At 38.2% G+C, this 24,259-nt stretch overlaps 1 protein-coding gene across 2 annotated transcripts; it reads right to left on the reverse strand.

Annotated features, from left to right (window-relative positions):
• Positions 1-2,723: 2,723 nt before the first annotated feature.
• On the reverse strand, positions 2,724-7,792 carry LOC122084987 (bZIP transcription factor 29). 2 transcript variants are annotated; one of them, XM_042653404.1, is made up of 5 exons: positions 7,569-7,792; positions 5,979-7,387; positions 5,732-5,864; positions 5,506-5,590; positions 2,724-3,456 (listed from the first exon to the last, which is right to left on the reverse strand). In XM_042653404.1, the coding sequence occupies exons 2-5, from the start codon at positions 7,253-7,255 to the stop codon at positions 3,206-3,208; spliced, it is 1,746 nt and encodes a 581-aa protein (XP_042509338.1). In that variant the 5' UTR covers positions 7,256-7,387; positions 7,569-7,792; the 3' UTR covers positions 2,724-3,205. The 2 variants fall into 2 exon arrangements, with proteins under 2 accessions (XP_042509338.1, XP_042509339.1); XM_042653405.1 differs by having other exon boundaries at positions 5,979-7,401.
• Between the last annotated feature and the right edge of the window lie 16,467 nt (positions 7,793-24,259).

Below are 24,259 nucleotides of genomic sequence, written 5' to 3' on the forward strand. Positions count from 1 at the left end.
GGCATCCGTGGCACTCATTAAAGGTTTACCTCTCTAGATATATGCTCTTTGCATATCTTTTTGTTGGTGCCAGGTGCTGTAAAGCAAAGCCGTATAATGCGTTTTGGGTTGTGAATCAGCTTCATTGAGATCATGTATGACATAACTAACCAGTTGTGACTAAATATTTGGTTTTGTGGACATTGTGATAGAATCTTGAGTACATGTTTAGGTTTGCATCAAACAGATCTCATAAATGTGTGGTTGTGCTTGGAGCAAAGGGCGAGGAGCATATTGCACAAGAATCTGTGGGTTGGTGCAAATTGCAGGTCGTCCCTTGTTGAATGAGTACAGTATTGGTTTATCTGCTGGCACTGATCTGATACTTTTGGGTGTGAACTGAAGCTTCCATCAGCATATGGCTTACTTTTTTCTATCAGATATTGCAATTTGTTTATTTCACATTGTTCGGGTTGGTTTCTTTCTTTCTTTGGTGATCCAGGTTGTGTTGGTATGCATCATCGGAATAGAGTTTAGGTTTATGCCATTTTTATGAAGCAAGAAAATAGAGAAGAATTGAATTTCAGTATCCGCATTAAACTCAACTCTGTTCTAGAACCAAATCTATTCTGAAGATTCACGCCAAACACAGCCTATTCTAATACGTGTGCAATATTGTAACTGTTACTGATTGGGAAAAAGAATGCTCCCTGATCTTGCAGCTCCTGTACCCAAACACAAGGTGGTGATATGATGCCCTCCACCCGCGTGAAACCCACAAAACTCACCCCGTGTTTTATGGAATGAAATCCTCCCATGTGTCCCCTCATTGGCCCCCATTGGTGCCAAGGGCTGTGCAACCAGTGAACGTTTTTGTTGGGGACTGATTGTTAGTTTGTTTCATTATTTCTTATTTCTTGTTTCTTGGGTAGGTAAAACCAGAGGGAGTTTCCTTATCCAATGCCTTTAAACAGTATTGCCAGAGGTATACTCTGGGCAGAAATTCATAAGCACACGAACCTCAATAAATGATGAAATGGAGAGGAAGGGAAGAGTTCTAACTGATTCATGAATATCATGGCCTCGCCCAGCTATATCTACTAGGTGATTGGGGAGAAAATGTCTCATGGACAATCAATGGATGGTTTTAGTTAGGTGTTGGCCATTCTGTATCGGTATCTGCAAATTAGATTGATGCCAGACTGGTGATATCGGTGAATGATACAAAAAACCCGTCTTGATATTTTCAAGGGCAACATGGTCAACTGCAGCACACCGGCACCCAGTACTAATGCTGGTACGATGCCTTTGCTAAGTGTAGGTTTAGAACTGGATCAGTATCGGTGAATTTGCTTGGATCGGTATTGGTCCAGAGCAATCCTGAGTACTGATTAGGTTCCGATCAACTGGTATAACCCAATGATCAGTCTATGAGACCAATCCGGATCCAAAAGCAAGTATTTCGAACCTTGTTCCTAGATGAAGTATGCAACAATGGTTCTATAAACGAACCAAACGAAATACCAGGAAAACGAAGAGATGGAAATCCCACATAGCCTAACGGTAGTGAACATGAATTGTTCCATGAGGGAGACAAATGAATGTAAGAAATTGATCCAGAATTGTTAAGAAACAGAGAAACGTAGCAGTTTGCCACCTCCATTTAGAGGTCGGTGTTAAATCACTGATCCCCTTCTTAATGGTTCAGGCTTTTTTTGTAGACATGTTCTTGACACTCCTCGCCTATCATTCAGGTCGTGTAAATATTATTAGGAACAATTTTTTTGGTGTGGGAGCAAAGAGTGCCCTAATAATACCCATGGCTACCATATTTTTACAATTTTACTATTCTCTGATCCGATATCAACCGATACCTAGAACCATTCCTTCTTTTTTCTCCCCTTAATATTATTAGGGAAAGAACCGTTCAGGAACGTGGCTTACACCACCACTCCCTTCTCCCTCTCTCTCTCTCCCATTGTGAAAAGACACCTTTGCCTCTTACTTTGTAGAGGAGAAAGAGACAGGTGTGCTGGCATAAGTCATGCTCCCAGACAAAAACTATAGGGAAAGGGTTATCTGAGTAGATGACACTTTCAGGCAGCAAGGCCATTTCATGTCAGCAGGAAATAAAGACACAAAGGTGCTCTTCTTCTTCCATAAAATGACTTCACTACAATCCTATATATAATACCATTGTCACACCTCCCTATGACGCCTGTCTAGAAAACCCTCTCCCTCCCGGGTTGAAATTGTCTGCAATTCCGATCTGATACAATTCCGTGAAATACCACCTTCAGGGGGTGACACGTGTATTGATACCAATGCAATGGTCCAGATCTGGTACGACTAATAAAATTTTAAATCAGTGAAAAATCATTTAAATCAGATCTGGACCATTGCATTGGTATCAATACACGTGTCACCCCCTGAAGGTGGTATTTCACGAAATTATACCAGATCCGAATTGCAGACGATTTTTTTCCCTCCCAAACCCTTCAAAACAGCTGACCCAGGCACTTAACTGAGCCAAAGGTTTAATTGATTAAGCCATGAAGCACATGATTGGGAGGCTATCAAAAATAAAAAAACAATTAACCAAGTTGGATAAAGATTATCAAAAGGCCGAAAAAGAGTTATAATGAAAAAAGCTACTTTAATATGTTCAATGATACAAGACTTAAAAAGAGACTTAAAGAGCAATTTGAAATCACATAATCATTGGGGTATGGAATCACCACACGTAACCGTAGAACAGGAACCCATTATATGATTAAAAGTTTGTACGGTATTCTTTTAACCTAAAAAGTAAAAACAAAGATAAAGAGGAAGAGTTGCCTCTCCTCTGTGTCCAAACAAAATAAACAAGCTTTTAGACAAATCAATGCTTAAGTTATGTAATGAAAATTCAAAATATTAACAATAAATAAATATATATATTTGCTTATATAACCTTCTGCTACCCTGGATTTGAGTCTTGAGACAGCAACTTTATGCCAAAAAATTGTCCAACAGACCTTATCCGATCACACCCCTTCTAGGACCTTGCACAGCCCGAAATGGGACACAGATCGAATCAGCTCATGTCATTTACCTGCAAGTGCACACCTTAACAGATACAGGGAATGATTGGATGAAGAGTAGAAGCCAGACTAACTCTCCAGATTAATAGACTAGACCATTTAACATTTTTAACTGGTAACCAAAATACCACTTCCCCCTCGTCTTATTGGTTTGATTCATTCTTTGCCGGTGTGTTGGTGGGATGCTGCTGTTGGTGATGCACCTGTTGCTGTTGTGGTGGCTGTTGGTTGTGCTGCTGTTGCAACTGATAGATGTTGAGCTGCTGATTCTGCAATCGGAACATCTGGGGACTTATGGATTGAGACAAGCAATTAGAAGGATGAACCTCCCCACTCAATTCTGAGGTAGCCATCTTCAAGCGCTGGAACTCCGCAGTCAAGGCCTCATTTAGGGCTGCCATGTTTTCAAATAAATTAATTAATTTTTTATTCTGAGAGCTAAACTAATTGGGTCACAGCTAATAGACAGGCATTACATGAAATCACTTGAAAAATAAATAAACAAATAAATAACTAACTAAAAACGGTGCAATAACAGGAAAACTGGTATTTATCAGAGAATTTGCCATCCAAGGAAAAAAGTGTTACAGGGAACAGAGATGGGATTCCAAGCATCCGTATAGAATGGTACCGAAATCTTATCCCACATTTAACACAAAGGGGGGAAAAACACACCAGGAACAAGCATAAATCAGAGCATTTGCCATAAGCAGGAAAAAAGCCACATAAGGAACAGATATGGGAATCCAAGCATCTGTATAGAATGGTATTGACATCTTTACCATAAAGAAAAGGGAAAGAAACACTCAGCAGGAACAAAGCATAAATCAGACTATAAGCATATGTCACCACATTATTGACCTTCCCTTGAAAGATCAGATGAAAATAACTAAAAAAACACATTAAAATATTGGGCAAGAGAATGGTAACCAGTTGTGAGGCTACTGGTGCACCTTCAGAGAAAAGAGACATTTCAGGAAAACAGAGCACATGGCACAAAAGTTGATTTGGCTGCAAGGGAGGACATTGTAGTGGATTTATTTATAAGTAATGTCCACATGAGTCTAACTAAACAAAGTGTCAGTTTATCAAGATATAGTATTCTGGTTTCGTAGCGTAGTACATAGTTAGGACTATCATTATGTACAATAGTAGAGATGAATCCTTACCCTCCAAGCTCACCCAAAGTTACCCAACCCAACCCCCCTGGCCCACCCCCCCCCCTCCTAATAGAGATGTAAAAACTGCTGGGATCTCTAGTAAACCACCTACCAATAACACCAACAAACGAATGTAATCAAGCTACAAAGGTTATAAATGGAGCAACACCCGGAGGACCCAGGGCCCACCTATCCAGTGGTATCCCCAACCTGCAATGCATCAAATGCTAACCATTATTTCATAGTCTTGTTTCAGGGCAAAGGTTTGTCGTGTGGGACGAATCTCCCACGCCAACCCAATCACGATGTGAGAAATGGTTTCATCGATAAGGGCTCACATGATCCGGGGGGGGGGGGGGAGAGAGTATCAGTGAGCATCCAACCAAATTTGGGGGTCCTATAGATTGCTGGCCCTAGGGTCTCTTCAATATTTGCATTACCAATATTGCAACAACTCTAAAATCCCTTGATTAGATCTGGATGTTGCAACCTACCAATTACTTATCTTAGTTAAGAAGAGAAATATGAGTGTCCCAGGGCCATCAATTTTCGTTAGAAAATACAACCCATAGAATGTACAATGATCACATCCATTGCTTGTAGTAAAGTGATCAACATCCATCTTTAAGTAATAATAGTAGTAACAATGATAATGACCAACATTGTTAATATTATTATCATTATTATCAAGGAGCACAGGTCTGGGGGCCTGGGGTTAGTGGGGCCATAAAAAGGTTAAGCAAGCAACAGAAGATGCTGCATTCCACATGTCCAAAGGATCAGCACCTATAACACATATCAAAGTCATTCTTGCACACCCACCCCCCCCCAAAAAAAAAAAAAATCAGTAAGAAAGAAGTGGCATATTAATATCATTGGCATCCTATTTTCAAATTGTCAGTTGTCTCCCTTTGCTTGACTAGTTAATCAATCTTATTTTAGTTCTTTCACCCGGTATAAATGAAGTTGATCCAACTGTTTAACTCTAGGAAATCGGCAGGACAAAGACATGCAATTCTCTTTTCCGACACATCCACTGAATTTCAAGTGATTCAGGGCACAAACATCAACGAAAGCTACACGAAAGATATAGCGACATGCATATAACATTTGACAGGACAATAATGAATTTCACAGGCATATTTGAAAAACCAGTATAAGTCTACTTGCTGGACACTGATTCAAGTGTAAATGTTTCTGCTCATCAACATATGATACATGGCAATCAATCATGTAATAAGAGAGAGCAAACAATAAAAGAAAACAAAAGAAAAGATGTATACCATCTCTGAGTTGAGCCTGTTGTTCCATGGCTTGAAGACGAAACTTCAACTCATTGTTCTGGCTCGTAAGCCCAGCAGAATCCCTCTGAACAACACAAGTTAATATCTATTAGTCAAGTCTTTTTTCTTTCCTTCTCTTTTTTGATTTTAGTGGAAATAATATTAGTCAAGTCATTTTATTGGGAAACAACACAGGAAAATCTTAGCATGCCAGGTACCAACCAACCTGTAACAGTGTCAGCTGTGCAGACAATGTGGTGGCTTCTGTCTGTAGAGTTTGCACCTTGTGTTCCAATTCTGAGATATACCTCATTTTCCGCTCCTTAGATCGAGCAGCCGATTGCCGATTTGCCAAAATCCTGTGATAAACAGATGAGCATTAGGGAAAAGGGAATATAAAGCAACACTGGAATCCATTACATCCACGCCAAAAACAACTTTCTTTACTGAATAGATTATGAAGATTTCAGCACCTTTTGGCACGTTTAGGGTCTGTCAATGCAATCTCAGCAAGTTTTTCATTGGCCATAATCTTCTTAAGCTCAGCCCCACTAAACTCGCCGTTACCAAAATCCAAACTGAAAGTAGAGTTCCCGTCCATCGAATTGCTGCGTGAATGTTGAGCTGCAAGGTTTCCAGGGGAAGGTGGCAACTTTGGTGACTCGTCACCAAAGTTGGGCAAATTTCCCATGAAGCTATCCATAGAAACACTTCTGTGGTGCCGGGTGGTTGGAGCAATATCTCCCCCCGCACTCCTTTTGGTCCCTTCCTTCCTCTCAGTGGAGGAACTTGGGTTTGGGCGACTCATGCTGTTGCCACTCTCATTTATGCTACTTTCTGATTCATTGTCACTGCTATCAGCCCCGTTCGTCTTTGTGCCACTGGCTCTGCTATCTAAATCATCACGGTTCTCAGGACATTGTTTGTCCTCGGTTCCAGATAAATTCAGAGAATCCATGTTTTCCAAGTTCATGTACGCGGAGAACAAATCATCAATAGCTTCCCCTTCAGATTTTCTCTCCCCCATTCCTTCTGCATTGCTGTCAACATCCCTATCCCAGTCCGATTCCCGTTTCACCAACTGGGCCGGCTTCACCATACCCAAATTCTCTCTTGGAGATGTTGAGCGGTCCAGGACACCCTGACCCCTGAGCGGGATGAGTGGCGGCGAAGATTGGATCATAGCATTAAACCCGAAGGGGATATCACTGCTAGAGCGCCTGTGCGCTTTACGAGGGGGGAGGCTCTCACTGATGCGGCCGGAGTTACCTCTCGAGAAAGGTGAAGGAGGGTGTGATGCCTGCAAGCCCCCATCTCGGTCTTCCATTGAAACATCCGCAGAAGTTGGGTCAGATAGCGAGGGTGATGATGAGTCACGGTAAGGTGAAGGGCTCAGGGGAGGTAAGTTATCGAGAGAGAAAAATGTCGGCTGTGAAAGAGATCTCGAATGAGAAGGACTTGGGCTAAAATTCTGAGAACCCAGTTGCTGAGTAACTGGTCGGGGGACTGGGATCTGCGCATAGGGAGAGGCGGGAGGGAAGTGCGGGTGTGATGGAGGTATACCAGGCCTCTTGTTGCTCTCCGGACTGAAATTCTGCGAGAAATGTCTCAGCGGAGCGCGAACAAGCGAAGTATTCAAATGGGGAACTTCGAATCGGTTGGTCGGTTTCGGAAGAGAAGAAGAAGATGTCCCAGACGAGGACTGAAGTCGCTGCATCACATCAGCGCGAGCTTCTTCTGTTTCTTCCATTTCCCCCCACTCTATATCAACAGTAAATTACTTTCCCTTCGAATACAATATAACCTTCCACGCTTCTTCAAAGCTCTCGCACTCCAAACTCAATTAACCATATACGTTGCCTACTATTTCCTTTATCAAAACCTGATCATTAAACCCTAAAACATCAAAAAACCAGAACAAATAGAAATGTCCAAACAAGGAAACCGAACCATTACATTACATTCATGATATACAAAACAAATTATAGAGCATTTGGTTCATCGGCACTTGGAGGGAAAACAATAACACTAATGTTTTGGGAAGGGATATATACAGTTCGTACCTCACCACTAGAAGTAGTTCGCCATTACAAACTTAACCAAAGCAATGCCAGATGAACATCGTAAGCTACCGTTAAATTCTCCGCCGGAATTAGCAGCGATTCGACTGAAACGCAAAGAAAAAATCCTTCGAACAAAGAAAGTCGAATCGCTTACTTCACCGACGGAAAGGACGAAGCCATCTGCACGCAGCCATACACAGAGCTCCTTCTCTCCCTCTCTCTCTCCTCCGACCGTCAGACGACTAACGAAGCACTCTCTCTCTCTCTGTTTCTCACCTTTCTCTATCTAAATTACGCGTGAATTTAAGTAGCGTTTCATTTAACGCCAATTTCAATTTGCATTTGGGGTGAATTTGAATTTCATTCCGAATGGTCAATATCTTTTCTCACGGGACTTGCCTCAATATGTCAATCGCCTCCTCCCTCTCCGCAGATGATCCAGGCTAGAAGTTTCTATAATTTAGTATATTCGGTCTTAAAAGGACATAATCTTTTATCAAATTGACATATGTGTCTTATTTTTCCCTCTTTGTTTTTATTATTCCTTTTTTTTTTGGAATTAATTTCTTTCCCTCCATTTTCATTAGTGTTCTTTGTCTCGGAATATGGCTCTTCGGTCTATGTGAGACCCAATCATCATTCATTTTTAGTTCAATCTATGGCACATAGGTAGATCATTTTAGAGAGAGATAGAGACAGAGAGAGACATAAGAGTACAACTACGTCAATCACGCTCTTAATGAAAGAAAATTTTCTTACAATTTTCTTTATTATTTTTACGGAAATGATCCCCATGATGCTAGTGTACAAATTATATTCGATTGTTTCTCACATTTTCTTTACAATAAATGCCCCTTAATCATTTTCCACGATCTTATTGGTGGAAATATCTACTTTAATGTCGCGATAAACCTTTTTTCCTATTTTATTTTTATCATATAATCGATTTGGGACCATGGCTTACTCATTATGTGAGATGTATTTTGAAATCTACTTTGGCAACGTATGTTTCTTTTTTTCTTATCTTCGAAGTATAAGATCCTATATTGATATTTATCCAAATTTAAAAGATCTTAAATTGATCTCATATTGTTACCCAAAGAAAAATGATCTCATATGAATTTGTAAATATGATATATTTTTTGTATTTTAGGTAAAAATAAATTACTTTTGGAAAACACTGATTTTTTTCGGTAATTAATAATTGTTGTTAATACCCTACGAAGTCTCTCTACAAGCACACATGAGGATTTTTTTAGGGCGGATTCTCTAATCATTCTTTTTTTTTTAGATAAATAAGGTCTTTGCATAAGATTACTACTCCAACATTATATTGTTCAAAAATTTTTATCTTTATTTTTTCCTCTTTATTTTATCAGGGGAAGGTTTCTCATGCTGCTAGTGTATGAATGAACTTGCACGCCATATCAATGAGGATCTGAAAAATGATACCATCTACATTCCACAAGGTTAGAATAGGCGAGAAAGTGTTTATGTGGGTCCCAGGACTCATTATGTGAGAGATATATGTCGCAATTTGTACTCTAGCAGCTTATGTTGCTTTCTCCCCTATCTTATTGTGAAGTATAATATCCTAAATTGATTTCATATGATTTTATACATATGATCAATTTTTGTATTTTAGTTAAAAATGAATTAGTTTAGAAAACAATAATTGCTTTTGACAGCCTATGATATCTCTCTAGAAACACAATGGAGATGTGGAAGATTCGCAAACCTTCTAATTTTGTTGAGACCAATAAGGACTGTATGTAAGATTACTATTCTATGTCATCATATTGTCATCATATTGTTCAACAACGATTTTCAATTGAACTCGTCTTGTTAAAAATTAACCCCGTGGTCTTTAGATTTTTTTCCCCTCCTCACTATTCTAACTTATAATTCCAGGGGAGTAGATTTTCTAATTTAGCATGTCTCTCTAAACTGAAGTAAATAATTGCCATGTGATAAATCATATAGATCTGAAATTTATGCATTAGTAGGCCTTGACTCTAATATTCACATGTCAAGTTTTAGTCAAAACGAAGCTGATCGTTGCTTTATAAATCTGATTAGGTTCAAACATGTGAATCCATAAGATTGTAGCAAAATCTTATTAGTTTGCTTTGTAAGATTTCTATTATTGGTACATCCATTAATGCATTATTTCTTTTTTCTTTTTTATAATTATTATTATAAAAATATGTAAAGCATATCTTTATGCTAACACTCAACTTTTACCACTTGGAAGGTGATGTGAAAATTTCAATAATATGGATATTTGTTAAAAGTGTAAATTGTCCAAGCATCAAATTTCATACTAAGATAAAATCTTTTTTTTTTTTATTACAGAATAAATAAAAATCATAAGGCCACCCACATAATGGTATACCTTTCCATGTATGTCTATGTTCTCTCTATCTACACTTAGAATTTTTCAAGGGTAATCTTAAATTTCTTAATACTTTATTAGCAAGAGATCTTCTAATCTACATGTCTAAAAATTATAGTCTTATCTAATGAACCACATGGCATAACTTGAGGTAGTAATATATAGAGCCCATCCCCTTTAAAAAATTTATAATTTATTGATATATAATTCTGAAGCTAATTATAGACATCATATTGTAATAGGATTATAAATAATTAATATAGGACAATAAATGTATATCCCCAAACCTAATTCTATGAATGTTAGTATTGAATTTTAAAAGAAAAAAAGAGGGAGGGAAAAATCAATCCATGTTTTACAATAAAATGAATAGCTTGTAGTTGATTTTCCAATTCCTCCAACGTGATTTATGTTAGAACTAATTGGTATTTTTAAATTGATACAAACATACAGTTTTGCTAAGAGAAAATACATATTGAGTCACAAGTACGAATGTTAGAATATCTCTACCACACAAAAAAAAAATGTTAGAATATGTGTGTCTTATTTTGAAAAATAGATTTATTCTTAAATATATAAGATAATTATAAATTTGCATATTTAATTATATACTTACGTATTAAATGCATATTTCACATACCAAATTAAAATGCATATGTCATTTGCTATCATGGATCATACATGATATTTTATATTTATTCATAAGTATATTTTACTAGATAGATTGTATATAATAAGGAACGGTACAATGCATTGTTGCATACAACATGACAATGCATGATGCATAAAAAAATAAGTGTCTTTTAATATAAGACACGAATATTTAATGATGGTTTCACTCTACTTTAATTCAACTGTGCCGTCATCCCATGAGGCGTTTTTCCAAATTGATATTAGGGAAAGGGATCATTGGTCTGCGATTTTGCATACCATCAATGCACCAACTTTATAAGGAATTGGATGAGACAAATTTATGAGTATTAAAAGTATTTCGGACAGTTCATATAATTAAGAGTAATTATGTTATATAATTAAGAGTAATTATGTTATTTACATAGTGTAATCGTGCCTAGACTCCATACAATGGACTCCCTTAGTTGGTTGACAAAGCAACAAATTTTTATCCTTAATATTATATATATTATAAAAATTTATTGTTTTTCCTAGCTTCCCAAGAAAAAATATTGATGTTGAACACTTAAACTTCTGGCCATATGCACAACTCTTGTGAAACCAAAATATACCCAACTTTTTTGTCTAATTGTTTGAGGTGATTTAATATTTAAAATATAATAGAGATCATGACAGTTTCCTATAATTACAAATGGAATACTGTCAAGGTCTGCACATCGTATTCAGATTATATTCAATTCCTTTGTATTTGATTGAAATACCTTTTGATCCAAATCTAATTGATGTAATGGTTAATGCAACCTACCATTGTTGCTACTTAAATCATATTACTACCCTTTTTATATGAACCAGACTCTAAATTTAGGCTGTGTTTGGTATGTTTTGAGACAATAAGTTATGCTCGTATTAGATTTGTTCATGGTTAACTACTTGTAGGTTTGGTCACCAAACCCACCCTACAAAAACCCACCATAAGGATCATAAATACATAAAGGGTTTTGGTCTTAAGTTGACTAAGCCTCATTTTGCTTTTGAATGTTGTGCTTTCACATGCTTAGATGCCACAAAATTTGTCAGACATGCTTGAAATGTTAGGGCCCGTTTGATAATGTTACAGAAATGGCAGAAACATAAACAAAATTGAAGGTGTTTGATAAGTCATGTTTCTGAAAGTCAATAGTAACCAGAGAAAGAATGGTCACGAGTTGTTTCCAGAAACTGCAAAACAAGTTCTACTTGTTTCTCCTAGGTCGTTTATTGAACCATAAATAGTTAGAAATTTCAATTTCTATTTATGAAAACAAGTGAAACGAAATAGTTTTATCAAACACTTTTTGTTCCGTTTCTACCGTTATCAAACGGGCCCTTAGGTTCATGCTCAAGCTGGCCATTCCCCAAAAGCTTTCCTTAGCAAACATTAAATGGCCAAAAGAGAGGTGAAAAAAAATATGATCCTATGATCGAGTTGGCTTAGGTTTTTTAATTTTTTATTTTAAGGATATAGTTAGTTCACATGTAATACCTTAGCAATACTAATGGAAAATCAGTTACACTTTCTCAGTGAAGAAAAAAATACTCATTTTTTATATTCAAATTGTGAAGAAATAGGACTGCCTTTTTTTTTGGTAGTCCATTTTTTTGGTTCGGCTTTTCTAGTTGAACAAATATGATAGGTGTTAAGTTTGTCTTGAATTTTTGACCCGTTTTGAAGATTGACCCGATCCGACATATTTAGGTGGTGACCCGAATGAAGAATTTTCTGAGATCTGTGATGGAAGCAGAGGGGTTGGGCCGATAGGCCCAAGCCTGGAGCCCATCATTGATCTCGTATGGGGGTGCGGGGGCTACGCCCCCATGGTATGGTTCAACTGGATCGACTGCGACCCGATGGGTCGACCCGTGATTTGGAGTATATATAATGTACTGTTGCTTGTTGAGAAAGTCATTGTATATTGGGGTTTTTCGAATTAGGGTTTCAGGGCGAGTTTTTCCTCGCCGCTATTAAGGTTTAATTTCTCTTCTGCATAGTGAATCATCTTATTCTTCACCCGAGAATGTAGCACACCACCTTGGTGTGTGAACCTCATTAAATCTTGGTGTCGTACGGATCTATTATCTTTTTATTATTCGTGTTTCTTGGTGTTTGATCTTACAACAGGGGAGCTCGCGGTCTACCTGTCCACAGAGATCCGCCCAACATGTTCTATTTTAAGGTCATATGACAACCTTCTTCAAGAGGATAAGGGAGGAAAGAATTGCCGTTTTCCTTAGATTATTCCACTATTGTGAAATTAAAAGGAAATCCCCCAACCTAACCCTCCAAGCGAAGGTGGGACCGATTACAGGGCACGATGACAAGAGGCCTAAATTCTTACTAGTTGTGAATTTGTGCCTTCGACCATTCAATATTTAAAACAAACATATTTCTTATGTATTATACATGCATCATTTGCATATTATATATATATATATATATATCTAAAAGTACTAATAAATATATAAATATATTTTGACAAAATATTGCCACAATGCTACTGTACAAACTCCTATGCACACCCTCTATCTCCTCATTAAAATCATCTATTTTATAATTTGATTTCCTTCCAATTTATGATTCAATTTCCCACAGTTTCATTAGTGAAAATTGCACTTTTGGCATCTTAACAGTCTCCCTACCATATTATAGAGAACAATTTATCTTCACCAAAGCACTGAAAAGTTATAACCTTCTTTTAGATATTCCTCGTCTTATTTTCAATAGGTATTTAATGTAAGAATAAAATAATTTTTTTGAAGAAAATTAAGAACTAGCTGCATTTTAAGTGATAAAATGTCGAATAATTTATAATACCCATGATATACCCAACCTTTTTCATAAAAGTAATAAATAATATTTTTTAAACAACCACGTGGCAAACATAGCTGCTTTTAAAGTAACAAAAGAGGTCGAATAATATCAGAATATATTCTGGGCCGTAGATTTTTTTTGTTCCGAAGTCGCAAACTGCAGCCCATACAAACTTGTGTTGTGTACAATGTCGCGTGGGCCGCACATCTTACTCTTTTCTGTACAGTTCAGGGCCTTCAGGCCATGGAGGTATTTTTTGATGATTCCTTCCAAATAGGTTGATCTGGAAGGTTTGTTTATCTACACAATCAGAATCACTACTTAATTTCTGGCAGAGGGCTCTCTTAGTAAAGCATGCCAAGCAGAGCAGCATAGGGAGGGAGCTCACACCAATGAAGTGCAAAAAAAATACTAGATACAGTACTATGTATAGGAGGATAGTTAGGTAATTTCATGTGATTAGGAGAGAGACATAAAGGTGCTAGCATATCCTAACCCAATAGATCAAAGCATAAAAATAAAAAAAATTGGTCCCACCCCACCAAGAGATTTTGCTTCACTAGTTAAATTAAGACTTTTAACCTAAAAACAAAATGATTTAACTTTGGGTTAAGTTTTCCTTCACTTCACTGGTGGAGAAGATAAATCTCTTCCCTATGGCAAGGATCCGGCTACTCTACTGTGCAAAATAGCTGGCAACTCAGAACCAATGCCTTGGAGCACCCCAACACGGAACCAACACATGGGCACATGTCTTTGTTGGTGTATGATGTCTTGTATTCCGTCGCAGTTTAATCCAGGGAGTACTGGTGCAACACCTAGTCAGGTAGGACGGCGGTCCCGCTAGATATTTGTAGCGAGGGTTTCTTTCTCTGTAATGCAAGCAATACTGAGAGGTGTGAGGACGAACGCTGTAACCCTATTCTCCATTGATAGTGAAGCAGTATCTCATCTCACCGGAGACGTAGGCAACCTTGCTGAACCTCGTAAAATCCGTGTGCATTGTTTGTTTTCTTTTTTCCATTATCTTTTGTATCATTTTAAGGTTGCGTTTCTACAGTCTTGAGATGCTCCAGGGCATTGGATCTGAGTTGCCGCTTCTATTGCATAGAGGTGCCCCACTCTATGGTGATGTTACCATGTGATTAAATTCTTAGGTCATCATTATACTCTCAATGTTTATTGAGAAAGTCGAAACTATCCCTCACTAATGCAATTTGATGGTACTAAAGTAAGTAAGTGAATGCAGAGAGAATCATTCTCTCTTCAACATGGGTGGAGAGAAACTCGCTCATGCAAGTCTAACAAACCATTTGGATCCTTTTTTTTGTTTTGCAGTCGACAGGATCCCCACTACTGGCAAGCTCCATAATTGTAAGGTTTGGGTTTCATTCTTGGTACCTTGGTTCTACCATGGGATGAGATTGAAATTTTGTGAACATACACACCCAGTCAGAGGGATACATGGAAAGTGCACACTTTGCTTGGAACATAAACATGATGCATATCAACATAAAAAAGAGGGTTTTCCAATTTGACATATGGCCATGGTCAATGTACAAAAATCCTTTAAGGGGAGGCAGTGAGTGCAATTTTTTCAGCAATGGCTGCATCTTTCTTCTAGGTAGCAACGTATGTTTCAGCAACGGCAGCCTCTTTTTCAGCAACGGCCAAATTCGGTTCTTAGATTGCAGAATCCCTGTCGGCCATGATGGACATAATTTGTTTAACTATCGAGTCATCCTCTTCCTCATCTGATTTTGGGGATTCTTCATCGAGTACACTGCAATAGAAACATAAAATTAAGTAGGATCACGAACAGAATAAGTAGAAAAAGAGGAAGAACAAACTAGGAATTGATGTCTTCTCAGCAGAAACATGAAAGGAGATTGATACCTGTTGTCTATGTTGAGAAATGGAGGAGCTCTGTGAGCCGAAAAAAGGTACTACGTCAACTGATTTTGTCCCTTGCTTTTCCTTCCTCTCACTCTCTCCACCGAGAAATTAACCTTCATCTCCAGCTCTCCCTTCAATGGAGAAAAACAGAGGATTTTTTTCCTCAACGGGAACTCCCTCGTCCCTTTTCCAGGTTCTTAAAGCTACGGCTTCCTGTCAATCACTTCAGGGGGAAGGGGGTGTCACACTATGGATCCGAATACGATTACCCTGCTGACGTCCTGAATCAGTAGCCTGCCACCGCCGTCCCCAGTACCTTCTATCACGTCCATCAATCACCGATTTTCTATCACCATTCAACTCACAGTGGCGTGCAAATACACCTTATTTACCCTTTAAAAAAAAGAAAAAAAAAAGGAAAAGGGAAACAGGAACCATGTCTGGGTGTGGAGATTGGGGAATGGTATAAAGTCACCGAAAGACTTCCTCCTAATTATGGTTCAAAAATATCGGATTGGAATGGTTTGGGGCTTGATTGATGCCTATCTTGATATTTTTAATTTCGATCACATGTATGGTTGAAGGGTAAAATCATAATAAAATTTGATTTGAAAAAAATAAGGGATAAATTTGTTTGAATCCAAAGAATGATATGTGTCAAAACAATATGAATCTTGACCATTTCATGATAAATTTTGAGTTTGAGGACTTCATTCCAAATAGAGGAAGATATACATAATTGCAATGGAAACACTAGTGTGATTGAAGGTTATAGAAGAAGAGCAAGCCGACAATAAATTCAAATTTTCATAGTGATCTTTGAAGTTTTTGTTTTCTATATTTTATTTTTTGTTTTTTGGATAAGACCGAAGTATCTTATAGTTATTATCATTCGAGAGGACAATACTGATTTATGAAAATTTAGAACATAAATTTTTTTTTATTGGTGTTTTCTTATTGGTTTTGAGAGTGAGAGACTGAATTGTCTCTCTTGAGTTGCGGTAAAGGAGAATGTCCCCTTTGTTTTTTATTATAAGATTTATCCTTAATATAATTCTAACGGTTACCTTAGATCCAAATAATATTCAGATTTAAAAAAAAAAAAAAAAAAAAAAAAAGTCCTCCAGGCATATTGGATAAGAAGGGATTTAAAAAATTACTGAAAAAACGTCCATCCAACTCACCATTTTATAAAGAGGGCAAGCTGAGTCAGAAAAAAAACTTGATTTTTACTATGGTAAAAAAGGGGAAAAATCGCAAGATTATTATAAATGGGTTATGGTTTGTCAAATGCCCTCTTTTGTTTGAAAAAAAAAATGATGAAATTAAACATAATGTAATCCTCTTCATCATCATACTTGTCTTAGCCTGAGGCAGTGGGTGAGGCGGAAAAAAATTCTCTGTTTTTCTCATTCTCTATTTTTCCTTGTTTTGCTATCAGCAGAACACGACACGTGGACAACTTTAAGACCAACGCACCGGATGTAATAATCATCACCTAACCTTGATCGTTAATCTTAAAGTTATCCACGTGTCGTGTTCTGCAGGTAGCAAAACAAGGAAAAATAGGAATGAGAAAAACAGAGAATTTTCATCGGGTGAATCAGTCGCTACTTGCGGTATAGGGCTTGTAGGGACTATGATTCATGAAGCACCCTTTCTTCATTTAAAAAAAAAAAAATCTAAGCTATTGCGAAAATAAAAAACTAAACTATTGCAGTAGTCGGTGAATCCCCCAAAATCAGATGAAAGAAGAAGAGTCAATGGTGGAACAAATTATGACCATCATGGCTGAAAGGGATTCTGCAATCCAAGAACGGAATTTGGCCATTGCTGAAAAAAATGCAGCTGTGACTGAACGAGAGAATGCAATCAAAGAACGAAATTTGGCCATTGCTGAAAAAAATGCAGCTGTGACTGAACGAGAGAATGCAATCAAAGAACGAAATTTGGCCATTGCTGAAAAGGAGGAAGCTGTAGCTGAACAATACGATGCTATCTTAAACAAAGAAGCAGCCAGTGCTGAAAAAAATGCAGCTGTGACTGAACGAGAGAATGCAATCGAAGAACGGGATTACGCCAAAGCACAAGAGACACAAGCTCAGATTCAATATTTACATGCTTTCTTTAGGGAAGAAGCAGCCATTGATGAAAAAGATGCAGCTGTGGCTAAACGCGAGAATGCATCCAAAGAACTGAATTTGGCCATTGCTGAAAAAAAGCCAGCTGTTGCTGAACGAAACGTTGCTATCTTAAATAAAGATGCAGCTATTGAAGAGCGGAACAGAGCCATAATGGAAAGGGACAAAGCCATGACAGATCTTCAACATCATCTTCCTCCTGGTGAGCTCTAGCGATTTAATGATATCCAGAGGATATGATCTCAACCAAAGATTACGTTTTGATGAAGAAGAGGAAGGAGTCTGATAGCCCTGCTGAGACCGGGGAGAAGAAGGAAAGGAGGCTGAAGAAGGCAAAGAGCACTTCTGTCACGCCGAAGAAGGAAGGTAGCCCTCACTGAGTATGCTCTCTTTCAGGAGATCGAGGAGCTGCAGTGGGAGAAAGAATGTTTCTTCTATCACCTCTTTAATTGTAAGGTTTTTGGTTTTTGGTTTTTGGTCTTTGCCAATTGAGCTACAACCCACTTGGGCTAATGGGGATGGGGGATGCTGTTGGTAATTCCTAATCTATGGGATGGTTGCTGCCAAGGCTACAATGTGAGACGTTGGCAAATTTTGACTGTTTGATATGTAGGGAATTTGGAAATTTTTGGCTATCAGGTATGTAGGAAATAGTTTGGATTAGGGGTGTCAATTCTTAAATCGAACCGGTAAAACCGGCCTGATCGAACCGATAACAACACAGACCGAACCGAACTGAAGCCTTATTGGGTCGGTTCGGTTTGGAGTATTGCAACCCCAAAACCAAACCGAACCGCATCGGAAACCGGATGAACCCAAAACCAAACCGAAACCGCCTCAAAACCTGGACCGAAACTGAAACCAAACCGGTAAGAAACCGAAACACTCCAAAATTCATTAAAAAAAATCAAAATTTGCATAGTTTTGTAAACATTTGTATGGAAAGTCGAATCCAAACTGGACCAAAAACCAAAACCAACCTGGTTACAAATCGATTTAAGAAACCGAAGACAAATCGAAACCAAACCAAACCGAAACCGGAATTTCCTTATTGGTTCGGTTTTGGTTTCAACTTTCCCACACCGAAACCGACTCAACCCGGACCAAAACCGAGCTAGACCGACCGATTGACACCCCTAACTTGGATGATAATGGCCATGTGTCATTGGAGAACTTAGGGCCTGTTTAATAACGTCTTTCTATTTCAAGAAACGGTAGAAACTGAAATTGCTTCCAGAAACGGAAAAGAAGGTGTTTGATAATTGATTTGGCGTTTCTCTGTTTCAACGTGCACATCATTCTCTCTCTCTCTCTCTCTGGGCATTGAAAGTAGCAGCTTGCCTAGAAATTCACCTCCCTTCCTTTCTCGAAACCCTAAGTAGCTAAGCTAAAAAGCTCAATATATTGGTTTGAAAACATCTCTCGAGAACCCTAAATACTAGTTGATAGAGAATAGATCTACAAGAATTTTATGCATTTGTTATCCAATGAAATAGCTTTAGCTAGTGGGGGTTTAAATGGCGAGCTCAGACCCAACAAGACGATCGAGGCCGGGACCAAGGCCTCTGACACCCAAGGCCACTGCAATGCCGTCGTCGTGGGCCAAGAGGACTAGATTTAGAGTTAGGTTCTCTGGTGAGACGAATGCGAGTGATTCTGGTCAGATTATTCCAGTTCCAAAACCTAAGGAGGCGGAGCCACAAGTGGATCTTGAATCCGATCGAGCTCGGGCACCTCCAACTGCGAATGGTGAGCATGAGAGTGAGAAAATGCCAGTGTCGTCTGATAGAGATCAATCAGTTGAGAAGAGGATGGAGATGGAGGGAACTGCAAGGAATGCCGCAGCACCCAGTACTAATGGTCAGGCTCGGTCTAACCCTCAGCATCTGCCTCCAAAACCCAACCGAGAAGAAGAGGTTGTTGGTGTCTTGCATCAATCCATTGACGACGAAGGGTTTGCGGGACATTACTCTCATACGACGAAGTGTTTGTGGGATTTCACGATTTTTTTTCGTCATGTCCGTTTCTAGGAACATAAGTCACCACAAATTTTGATTTATATTTACGAAAACAGGATAAACGAAACGAGTTTATCAAACGCTTTTTGTTTTGTTTTTGTCTTTTCTTGATACAAATGCATTTCTTGAAACATTATCAAACGGGCCCTTAGTTTCAATTATATATATTATCTGAGAGGTAAAGAGGGGATGTAAGTAATAGTCGAGAGACTCAAACTCTAAACCTTCTGATGAGTATGGGCTTTTTGCACACCATAGTTCACCAACTACAGTTACCCTCTAATGTGTTAGATTTGCATCAGCATTAGTGGGCAATCTCCTTGTATTCTTCAACTATTTCGATTGAAACTTAGAAGTTTAATTTGGTTCTTTCGAATATTCATAAAATTTGAACTTACAACCAACCAACTCGAGTGGTTATGAGGGTAGGTAGAAACATAAAATAAAGTGGGATCATGAGCAGAATAAGTAGAATAAAAGGTGAACCATAATGGAGATTGATACCTGTAAGTGAACTACTTTATGATCTGCTTTGTCCAGGTTGAGAAACGAAGGAAACGAATTTGCAAATAGGAATGAAAAAAAAAAAAAACCCAAAATTTCTTTGTGAAGAGTTCAACGAGGCGAACTGATTTGTCCCTTGGATTTCCTCTCACTCCCTCCTTCCTTTCAACCGAGAAATTTGCCCCATCTCCTTGAGCGGGGTTCCATGAATGACCTTTGGACGAGGCAATGCAGCCCCTATAGTCTATAAGTCTACATCACTCAAACCATCATTAAAATTCTCGTCCCATCACTTGTAAGAATACATACAAGTGGTGTTTAGGTATCCGATACCGATACATACCAAATCTCTTATCGGCCATATGATACTGATAAGGTAAAATTTTTCAAAATTATCCGGTACACCGGCTGATCCATGCTGATACCCGGTTCGATACCGTGTACTAAAACTTGCAGGTCCTGCAAGTCTTGAAGACTCTTTAACTCCATGGCAGGCTGGTTAGGTCTCAGATTTTCTCTCTCCACGTGATTTAGTACTACAGAGGGGAAAGGGGAAAATAATCCTCTGTTTTTCTCATCGCTGTTTTTCCTTGTTTTGCTACCTGTAAAACGCGACACATGGACAACTTTAAGACCAACGCACCGGATGTAATAATCCTCACCCAATCTTGACCGTTGGTCTTCTTGTTGTCCACGTGTCGCGTTATGAAGGTAGCAAAACAAGGAAAAACAGGGATGAGAAAAACAGAGGATTTTGATCCGGGGAAAGGAGGAATTTGCTACCTACGGTCTTCTTCGGTGGAAAAGTTTGCTGAGTTGTTTTTGGTGGCTCAAGCAATGCCTTCATTATCAGATAATTTCCTCCTTCCACGTCCACCACCACCGACAATGTTATGGAAACTGTACAAATACGTCATTCTATCTAAATAAATGGAGGAAAAATTAAATAATTATCCACTTTTGGATTTTCTTTACAAAATTATTCACAAAAAGTTTTAATTAACAAAAATACCTAAAATTGGATTTGATTTTATAAAATTACTCACCCAAAATTTCAGTTAATAAAAATACCTAAAATCAGGTTTGGATTTATAAAATTATCCAAAATAGTGAGTCTTCATCTTCCACATATAATAATGTTTTTTTTTTATTACTAAAACTTTGAGTGGGTAGTTTTGTAAACCCAAACTCAATTTTGGGTATTTTTATTAACTTAAACTTTAAGTGGGTAATTTTATAAAGAAAAACATAATTTTGGGTATTTTTGTTAACTAAAACTTTTGAGGGGTAATTTTCTAAAGGAAAACCCGTAAGTGGGTAATCAAGTAATTTTCCCATAAATTGATGTGGATGATGACGGCTTCACAAATCTTTGTTGCTTCTGTTTTCTTCATGCCACAACGTTTGGGAAAAAAATGCACCCTTTGGGATCGGACCCGGCTCGGCCCAGTATCATGGTTCTAAGAATTGGTTTCTGCCCGAATAGTTGACCCATATCAGCAAGCATCGACCAGTATCGTTTTGGATTGGCATGCACATTTATTATTATTATTATTATTATTTTAATCCATATCATTATCCAATCCTAGGGATCGATACCAATCCCTAGTGCAGGATAGTCTAGGTATCGATATTAGCATTGCTTATTACTTGAACTATGCTTGGATTTGTGCTTCTTTTTATTTTGAAAAATTTACCGTGCCACCCGCTGAAGAATGTCACAATGATAAGATCCATCCCTCTGTTTTATCAAATTATTCTCACTCTTTACCGTCAGTCACTATTAGATGAGGCTTTAAAATGATAATTTTACCCATTTGACCAAAATCCTTCTTCCCTTCTCCATCCCTGTGCACAGCGTACACATCCACCTTTCTCTGAGAACTGCACGATCGTCGCCAATTCCACTTCACAAGGTGTTTGAAACGGTGAGAGCAAGAACCACCATGAAACGAAGTAGCCGAAGGAATCATCATCCCACGCCCAAGGGGAACTCCCCTAGCACCGAAGATATGGTCAATGCTCTTCCAAACCAACACCTTAAAGCCTACTGCACGACTCCACAAACCAATACAACACCTATAGTCGAAGATCTAGAAGATGTAAAGAAACTCCCGATCCTCCCTAAGAATAACTGGAGAAAATCAAAATCTGCCTAAAATCAGCCCATCGGTGATCGGACTATCAATAATCGAAGATCGGATTTTATATAAACACAGATAAACCCTGACGCGGATCAAATCGGGATATTTAGAGGAAACTATGCGATATTCTGACAAGTTTTGCAGCGAACCATCTCCGATGGATAATGGATTTCTGTTGGAAGATTAACATGTTTTATATAGAGTCTAAGAGTCGGTGAGTACAAAGTTACAATTTCTCTCTACCTTTTTTTTTTTTTTTTTAGATCAATTTCTCTCTACTCAACACAAGCTTTTTCAGTGGGCGGCTACATTGTCTCTCTCAATAACACCGGTACCGCCCTCTGCGACTATGGCCAGGGAGAGGTCCTTGATCATCACCCTTTGCAACGCATAGTCCAACCCCCAATCGAAACCATCTGTCCACCGCCTCCATGACCCAATTATATCCCTCTGCAAGGTGTTGCTACCATTCCCAAAATCTTCATCCACATGTCCAAACCAAAACCAGTAGAACCAATCCATGAAGAAGACAAAGAAGCCGAGATTGACAATGAAGACTCTGACCTAATCCGTCGTGTTCTATAAGGACCCTCGAACCAGAAACACCACGACCACCACCATCCCCGCAAGTTCCAACTGGTCACCGCTGTCGTCGTCCATCGATGCTGCTGTCGCCGTAATCTCCGGTGCTCTGAACAATCGCTGGTGATAGATTTGGGAGAAAGTTAAATTAGGTCTTGAGTTGAGAGAAAAACATAGTAACTTACATGGGTATTTTAGGTACTTTATATTTAGTAAAGGTATTTTGATATTTAAAATAAAATATACTTGCTGACATCAACATATGTGGTATATTCCTTAACATTGACTGACGGTAGGGGTCTGAGAATAATTTGATGAAATAAAAGGGTTGTTTTATTATTGTGGCATTCTCTAGGGGGTGGCGTGGTAAATTTCCCTTTTATTTTTAAGAAGAGCGATAGACACAAAATTTTTTGGGACCCTACTATCGCTTGGGTGGCCACAGCCGCTGCACATTTTGCTTTTTCTTTACAGTTTACACTCAGATATTTTATGATGATTCCTTCCAAATTTGTTTATCTGGAATGTTTATCCAATCTGCATTTCAGATTCTGGGAAAGAGTTCTCTCAACAAAGAGCAAAGGGGAGCACACAAGTGTATGGTCACAAAATAATATTTACATACGATAGCAACAAGTCATTTAGAGGAGACAGAGAGAAACAAAAATGCTAGCGTACCATGCCTCAATGGCTTAAAGAACTTTGTCCCATGATTTTTTGTATGAAATATGAAAGGACCAAGTTTCCTAAGGCCAGGGTAGTACAATACATTAAGGGTGTTAATCGGTTTGATTTTGGTTTAAATGGTGCGGATCAGTTTGGTTCACATTTATTTGATTAAAACCATAACCGCACCATTTACTAAACGGTTCCATTTTCTGAAACCGTGACCGTTTAGTAAACGGTTTCGGTTTCCACGGTTTCTAAACGGTGTCGATTTCATGGTTTTAAACGGTTTCGATTTTGGATTATTCCATACGGTTTGTAAAACGGTTCACAATCGATTTGTTATAACTTGCAACTATCTCTAAACTGAAGATCATAAGCTTATCAAAAAATAATTGGCAACCACAAATAAGAGATTCTATATTAACGATGGTATGTCTTAATTTGATAATCTGGTGCTATTTCTTTGCCATTCTCAAACATTTAGAACTAATATCATACAACATCCAAATCCAGCCTTCTACAACATAAAATATTAAAATGACAAGTGGTTCAGCCAAAACACCCCATCTATGATAACATAATAACATAGTAACATATATGGATTACAAGTTCATGATCTAAAGCCTAAACTTGAATTGAATTGCAATAAATCATACCAAAGTAAATGGACACTTAATTTAATTGTTAATTGTTATATGGATTACTGTCCCTTCTTTATTTAATTGTTATATGGATTAATCAGATCTGTTTAAACGGTTTCAATTCAACTTGAAACCAATGGGTTTCATGATTTAAACCGACCCGACCCGACCCGACCCGTTTAGCTAATCGGCCTGAAACTTGAAACCATAACCGCACCAT

This window comes from Macadamia integrifolia, chromosome 7 (genome assembly GCF_013358625.1).
Source record: "Macadamia integrifolia cultivar HAES 741 chromosome 7, SCU_Mint_v3, whole genome shotgun sequence".
Taxonomy (NCBI): domain Eukaryota; kingdom Viridiplantae; phylum Streptophyta; class Magnoliopsida; order Proteales; family Proteaceae; genus Macadamia; species Macadamia integrifolia.